Below are 7687 nucleotides of genomic sequence, written 5' to 3'. Positions count from 1 at the left end.
CGCGGCGCGGCCCCCGGGGCCGGCCCGAGCCGCCCCGCACCTCGGCGCCCGACCCCCGCCGCCCCGGGGAGCCCTGGGCCGGCACCGACATTTTGAGAGCGTGTGCCCCGGGGCAGGCAGCGCCGGGACGGGCTGCGGCTCCTCGGGGACAGAGAGAGCTCTGCCCGGCTCAGCCCGCCCGCTCGCCTTCGTTTTCTGCCCGCCCCCCCCCCCCCCCCCCGTCCGCCCCGCCACGCAGCCCCCCGAAATACACGGGCAGTTTTCCCCTCTTGGGAAAAAAAAAAAAAAAAAAGAAAAAGCCCTTTGGCTTTTTTTCTTTTTAATTATTATTGTTATTTTTTAATCCCCCGTGGCAATTTCACCGCGCCGCTAAGTGGATAGTAACGTCTGCCTGCTCCCGGCTTGCCAGGTCCGTTCGGGGAAAAGCCACCTTTCTGTCTTCCGAAAGCCCCCAAAAAGCGGCTTTTTTTTTGCGGCCGCTTTAACCCTTTCCGCCCGGGAGCCACGCAGCGCCGCTTGCTGCGGAGCTGGCTCCTCGCCGCGCCGCTCCCCCGCCGTGCCCGGGGCTGGCCGCGGAGCCGGGGGCACCCCGGTGTCCCCGCACCTCGCCCCCCTTCCCTCCCCACCCCCGGCGTCCCCGCACCTCGCCCGCCCCCAGGGACCGAGCGGTGCCGCCAGCATCCCTCGGGACCTGCCCCGCTCGGGGGGGACTGCGCCGTCCCCCCCGGGGTCCCCGGGAAGCGAAGGCCGAGTGCTCGTCCCCGCAGCCCCGAGCAGGGCACGGGGCTCCCTGCCCACCTTTGTGCCCCGCTCAGCTCCGATCGGGGCCGGTGCCCGGCGGTGCCCCCCCCGCCGCCCGCCCGCTGGGTGCCCGCCGGGGTTCTGGCTCCTCGGGCAGCCCGGCTGGGTGCTGCGCCGGGTGCTCCACGTTCCTGGGCTCTGCTCCTGCCCGGGAAAGTCGCCTTTCTGTTGTTTTCCGCCCCGAGTAAAGCTCTCGGTAACATTTCGTTCCGTCTCCCACGCTGCGTTTTCGCATCTCCCGGTAACTCGGCGCCGGCGTTCCCGCAGCCCCCGCCGCTTTGCAGAGCCGGGCTCTGTGGGGAGGGCCCCGGGGGGGTCTTGGGGCAGACCCCGGGCCCGCCTGCAGGGTGCTGCTGCCCACAAACGGAGCCGCTCACAGGCAGCAGGAGGCTGGAAAAGCGCTGGCTGCTTACCTTTAAACCGGGCGCAGCGTGGCCGTGACTCACCCGCCGGAGCTATAGGCTTGCCCGGGATGTAAAGCAGCCCTGCTTTAAACGGGACCTTCTGGCACGCAATAAAAGCCGCTACTTCTGCCTAGGCGGGGAGGTTTTTTTCTCGGGAAACCAGTTGTTTCCTCCAGCCACCGGTAAAACTTGGGCACGGCGTAAACGAGAGGCTGGAGGAGCTCGGGACAGGTCTTGGATGGGCTTCTTCCATGGCAGAGGTGAAGGAGAAGCCGGGCGAGGGCCCCTCGCCGCCCGGTGCTGGCCTCCGGCTGCGAGCGGGGGCTGCGGGGGGCTGCGGGGCCCCGGGAGCGGTGGGGGCACGGCCCTGCCCGCACGGCCCTGGCCGGCAGAGGTAACAAGGAACGCGCGCAGAGCTTTACGTTTCGCAGAGGTTTTTAATCAGAAAACACAGCAGCGTGACACAGAGTATGGTAACGGCGCGGACACTTTCAGGAAAATATTTTTTTTTTACTTAAAAACAAGTGATAGATTCCGTGGGGCTAAAATATTTTTTTTTAAAGAGAGAAAACGCAAACTAATGTACGCTCCCTCCTCTTTTAAGTGCTGTTTTGTAGCTATCTATTAATTTTACGTTGATGTAAAAACTATTCTGTGCCATTAAAAATTAGATTATCCAAAATAAAGCGCTTTCAGCTGCCTGTCTGTCGAGCACCTCCATTCCATCGTTAAGTTTCCTGCTACACTCTCCCGACGAGGCGCGGAGCATCCTCAGCTCCCCTTGCAGCCGGAGAGGGAAATGAGGTTTGGTCTTGTGAATACACTCAACTACATTGTAAGGGAACATTTTCAAGGGTTAAATTGTTTTTTAGGTACAAGGGATAATATAACTCTACAAAGACCAAACGTGTTGCTTCCTCAATTTCACCGTATTCAAATATTCATGTTTTGTGAGAGGCATCTACCATTGTTATTTATTTTTTTCCCAGACAAAACAAAATAGCTGGTGGAAAGCAATCGTTTCTTAAGAGCATCTAGACTGCGCTCAGCTTATTAAGTGACCGGAAAACTCGTCGCATTACAGCCTGCTGATACTCTTTGCTCTGACAATGGTTATCTGCTGGTTTGAAGCTAGAAAAACTGTATTCTCCAGTGCACAGTGAACACGAAGCGCTAAGCTGAACTCTTTGAAACCTCTGGCAATAAAAAACGCCGCTCAGGTTGTTTCTGGTAACTAAACTGAAAAGCAACTCGGTGCGAGTTTAAATACACAGAGGGGAGAAGTGGCATCTACGTTGGGGACGTCAGCGCCCTACAAGCCCTACAAGCTCCTGGTAAGGGCGAGCTGCTGGCAGCCCCCCCAGCTGCCAAGCGACACCCCCGGCCCGCTCGGAGGTGTGATCCCCAAATCTCGGCTCCCCGCTCCCCCCGGGGCTGCGGAGCCCGGAGGGGTGCAAGAGGGCCCGGTGCCCCTTGGCTCCCTTAGCACGCCGAGAAGCAGGTGACTAGGTGGCTTTTGGATTAATAATGAGCTAAGGTAAATTGGGAGAAGCCGCTAGTGGGAAGCTACATAGATAGGAGTGACCGACATATACACGGGGAGGTGGCAGAAATTGCCGGCGGGGCGGATTTCGACCATTTGCATCCTCTAAAAAAAAAAAAAAGAAATAAAGAAAAAAGAAAAACCCACCTCGGCAATTTCTCCGGCTTTGCGCTATCCAAAAAAAAAAAAAAAAAAAAAAAGCCAAACTAGAAGGCAGGTGGGACCCGACGTTATTAAAAGGCGGGGGGGAAGAAGGAGGAAGGAGGCCGGCGGGCTCAGCGTCCGGCGGGCCCCCCTCACTCGGTGGCGGCGGGGGGGCGGCCGCCCTCCAGCAGCCGGAGCACGGCGCTGCGCTTGTACAGCTTGGCCACGTCGTAGGCGGTGTCGCCCCGCTTGTTCTGGTGGCCCACCTTGCTGGCCGTGCTCTTCAGCAGGAACTCCACCACCGGCACGTGGCCCTCCTGCGCGGCCAGGTGCAGGGGCAGGTTGCCCTCGGCATCCTCGATGTTAACGTCGGCTTTAAACTCCAGCAGAGTCTGCAAAGTGTCCAGAAAACCCGCTCTGGCTACGTCGTGAATTACAGCGAAGCCAGTACTGTCTTTCAGATCGGGGTTCGCACCGCTCATGAGCAACCGCCGGGCAATTTCGGGATTGCCGAGTTTCATTACCTGGGGGAGAAAAAGGAGAGGTGAACACCTCGGGGAGCTGCCCCCCTGCTGCAGCCTGCCCCAGCCCCTCAGCCCTCACCTCCATCTGTGGCACTCCTGAAAACAGCCCTGCTACACAACTAACGACACGCCACAACATCTATTTTTATTTTTTTCCCCACCCTGACCTCAGTAATATTACGAAAGATGTTATCATCTGGGCGGCAAGAGCTTTCTGGCTCACAGAGATTAATGCCCGAAGCAGGCAGAGGGGAAGGGGGATGCAGAGACTTCTTTTTCAGCAGGTTATCTCGGTTTTTTAACATGCCAAAATTAAGTATGGCTCGCTTTTATTTGCACGAGCGTTGAGACACCTTTGCATTATTGTCTGATGCTGTTAAACATCAAATGCAGGGTCTCCGAGGAACAGATATTTTACCTCAGCGATAGAAAATGTAGAATGTGTTTTTATAAGCTCTCAGGTGTTTACATTGTCTGTGTATTATCATAAAGCAAATATTTGTCCTGTGCCATAGTTCTGTCTGCTAAGAAAAATAAATGCTTAAAGAATTTTTTCTCCACAATATTTGACTCTCATAATGTCACCCAAAAAGGAGAAGTTAAAAGGAATGTTTCAAAGTTCCACCAATTTTCTCCTAAAACCACTGTATTATATTATGCTTCCATAATTTTATTATCAGTAAACCATGGCTATATTATGTTGTTACAAAATTCCTGTTTTAAAAAACAATAATTGTTTTTTTTGACTGTTCCTCTCAGGGAAAAAAAAAATGTTTCCTTAAATTTTCCTGATTGCATCATAAAACTATTATAATTAGCAAGCAAATTTCTCTTATTTGGGGCTTAACAACTTGCATCGATTTCCCCCAAATTCCTCATTTTTGTTTTCTCAAAGACTCTCAAAAATTAACATGGCAATGTATACTCTCCAACCTATAGGCAATATTTTCCTGTTCTTGTAATTAGTCTTACTGCAAGTGGCAAATTCGAAAAAAATACCTTCATTATTTTCTTAGAAATTATTTGAAAATCTTGCAAAAAAAATTTGTCAGCACAAATGAATAATAGAGTGCATTAGATTTAGCATAATGTACAATTTCTACAAGACATTTGCTAAAAACCTCTCCTGGTGAAAAATATGCATCCGGCTTTTTAAGAAAAAAAAAACAACCTATAATCAATATAATTTCTGCAGCTTTTGGAGTGTAAAATAGCCCGGTATATTTGTTTTATCTCCAGAGAAGAGCAGAGCTGCAGATAAGGCAGAAAGGGATTGAGGGAAGGACATTTATCTGTGCCACAATGCTCCGTGCACTTCTTGTGCCACTTCTTTCACTTCTGAACAGAGATGGAAAAGATGCAAAAGAAAACAAGAGCATTGTGATCTCTCTTTCTCTGGTAAAATCGGGACATTTTAGTCCCTTTTCGAGGGCCCAGGCTGTGTTATTTGTGGATTCAAAACATGTATTTGGTTCAAGTGGGAGTTTTGTATGTTCGAGGAAGGCAGGCTAGGGGACCGGAGGCTTCGTTTAGAGATGCGGGGGGGGAGAAAACCATAAAAAAGGTGATGCCGTTTGGGCGAGGGCTACAGCTGCACTGCAAATGCCCCTGATTTTGCAAAGTTTCGCTTCTGGGGAGAGAGGCAGAGAAGGAGAGAGCAGCAAATGAATAATTCTGCGGAGACCATAAGGGCAGGACATGTATTTGAGGCCTGCATAGGTACACTTCATCAGAAATAAAAAGTACAGGGGAAGACAAGCTGGGTTTTATGTTTAATTAAACATAAATCCGGAAGAATATATATATTTTCGCTGGTATTAATATTAAGCAGTCTCCCCGTTTTAATTGAGAGAGAGATTATTGAGAGATTATCTCAATTTTGGAGGCTGCATTGACAGAGAACTCTTTCGAGCGTGGTCACGCACCCACAGCACATTTCAGGATGATACATATTGAAAATAAGTAGACAGATTCTCCTGTTTTGATTTTTTGTTGTGGTTCATTAGCTCAGTTACGAGCGAGCTGCACCGAGGAGCATTGTTAGGGCACGGATGCCCGTTTGATACAGGCGGGTGCTCTGCCTTTGGGGAAAACAGCCCTCGGTTTGGGATCCGGACTCTTCGCCCCTTTTAGCAAAAGACACCACTGTGGCACAAATCGGTTTTCAGCCCTCGTCCTGAGGATAAAGCATCAGGCTAAAAGTTTCCTGCTTTCTCAGAGGAGTTACTTTCTGCAAGTTGCTCCTTTCAGTCCCCTCATTCCCTAAAAAGTGGCTGCGAGCGGCCGCCCCGTCCCCCGGCCGGGTGACAGCAGCCCCACGGCAATCCCACAGCCCCCGAGCCTGCGCGAAATCGCCCACCGAGGGTGGTCGGTGCTTTTCAGCAAGAGGTGCTTATTTTCGAAATCTAGCACGCTGATGCTAAGCCAAAAAGCTGTAAATATCCCGGGTTCGTGCGCAAGCCGTGTGCTTTTTTTAAAAGCAAAAATTCAGAAATGATTATCATGGTTTCGGGGGAGGGGGGCAAAGGAGGTAACAAACGATTTTTCAGACGTGTGAAATTAAAAAGACCTATAGCTCTGCTTCCACGTCTCACTGCCTCACCTCCAGCAGAAATAACCACACATTTTTGCCCTGATTTATAAATCACCCCTTTGGCTATTTGCTACGGATTCTACCTTTTTCGCCATCATTATCTGATAATATTAAAAGAAAAAAACCTTTCATCAGCTCCAATAGTTAGCAGTTGGATGAGATCCAAATCCTGCCTGCACAGCTCCACGCTTAAAAATTAGGACACAGCACCCTATACGATCAGAAACGAAAGAGCTGGAACCACTGCCTTGCTACCCGATCTGAAAATTCAGATTTTTAAGGCTTAATTATGAATGAAAAGGCAAGTGATTCAGATGGAACTGCAACTCGTACGGCTCTCTATTAATGTACATCTAAGGTACTCGGTTCTGTGCAGCATGCTTCCAAACGAGAAAGGTCATTCGTCACAAACAGCGTATAAAGGAAAAGTACCATCTACAGCAGATCCCAGAATCGAGAAAAGTCATGTTTTAAAAGCACACTGCAGGGGAGGGGGGGGGGGGGGGAAAGGATTCTAAGCTTCAAATCATAGCACATATGTGTTTACAGACCTGCTCTGAAATCCTGCTCACCTAAGATGATTTCTTTTCATCTCATCTCTTTCATTCTCTTCCTCCTCCCCACGAAGTTACAAAATATTATTAAACTTGCAGCCCGTTTGACATTGAGGGTGATCCCCGACTGAACTAATGGTTTTGACCAGTTTTATTTCAAGTACGTCATTTTAGGGAGTTGGAGCCACTAAAGTTTTAAAATATGGCATCCAACTAGTTTTAAAAACACTCGAATTTCGTCCACCAGCCTGTTTAAAACGTTGTCTTTTTGGAAACCCGGGTCACGTAGGTAGCAGTGATGAAATATTTTTCTCCCTCTCTGGATACCAACCTGCAGCGCAGTCCTCCCAAATCCATTTTGTGCATTGACGTTTACATTCTTTTGCAACAAATTAGTAAGTTGCACTAGGTCCCCCTTGGCAGCCGCGGACGCCAGCTCGTTCCCAGAAGGCTCGGCCATTCTTTAGGGTGACTGACGATCGGAAAAAGATGAGATTTTTTTTTAACCAGGCATGGCATCGGAGACTGACAGAAGGATTGGGATGGTTAATCTTCTGGAGTAGACCTTGTAGTAAATACTCGTAAAAAAACTCCTTGCCAAGAGCCCACCCCTAACTCACACGTGATTATTCAGCAAAACTGCAGCTCCACTTGAAAGAAGATTTCTTTGCTTCCACATATAGAGTAACTCATATTAAAGACTTTGGCCGTTTTCGGGGGGAAAGCTATTAAGAGCTAGGCAATATATCATATATGTTAGACGTAACATATATACGCGTACACTGGCGACTCACTCAGACCTGAGATCTTGGAAGAAGAAAGCAACCCACCCTGTTCACAGTCGGGATCTGAGACTTAGCAGCACCAGCTCCGAGGAAAAGTCTTCTCTGGCAGTGCTCGTCCTCTCCCGCTCGGCAGCCCCCCTGGCATCCCCACGGCCGCCTCCGCTCGGGGCCGAGCAGGAGGGCGCAGTCCGAGTCCGAGCGGCCCCCGGGGCGGGCCGGGCTCCGGCCGCGGGGCTCGCTCCCTTCCCTCGCCGCTCTCGCTCCCCGCCGCAGCCTCAGAGCCGCGGCCTCGCCGAGCCTCGGCGCAGCGGGCGGGCGCGATCCCGGCCGGCGGCGGCC

At 51.1% G+C, this 7687-nt stretch overlaps 1 protein-coding gene across 1 annotated transcript; it reads right to left on the bottom strand.

Moving 5' to 3' along the window:
- Window positions 1-1622: 1622 nt before the first annotated feature.
- CDKN2C (cyclin dependent kinase inhibitor 2C) lies at window positions 1623-7687 on the bottom strand. Its single transcript, XM_040564938.1, has 3 exons — window positions 7394-7687; window positions 6895-7035; window positions 1623-3416 (listed from the first exon to the last, which is right to left on the bottom strand). The coding sequence occupies exons 2-3, from the start codon at window positions 7021-7023 to the stop codon at window positions 3045-3047; spliced, it is 501 nt and encodes a 166-aa protein (XP_040420872.1). The 5' UTR covers window positions 7024-7035; window positions 7394-7687; the 3' UTR covers window positions 1623-3044.

This window comes from Cygnus olor, chromosome 8 (genome assembly GCF_009769625.2).
Source record: "Cygnus olor isolate bCygOlo1 chromosome 8, bCygOlo1.pri.v2, whole genome shotgun sequence".
In the NCBI taxonomy this organism is placed as follows: Eukaryota; Metazoa; Chordata; class Aves; order Anseriformes; family Anatidae; genus Cygnus; species Cygnus olor.
The sequence above is the reverse complement of the archived record's forward strand: the minus strand, read 5'-3'. Positions and strand labels throughout refer to the sequence as shown.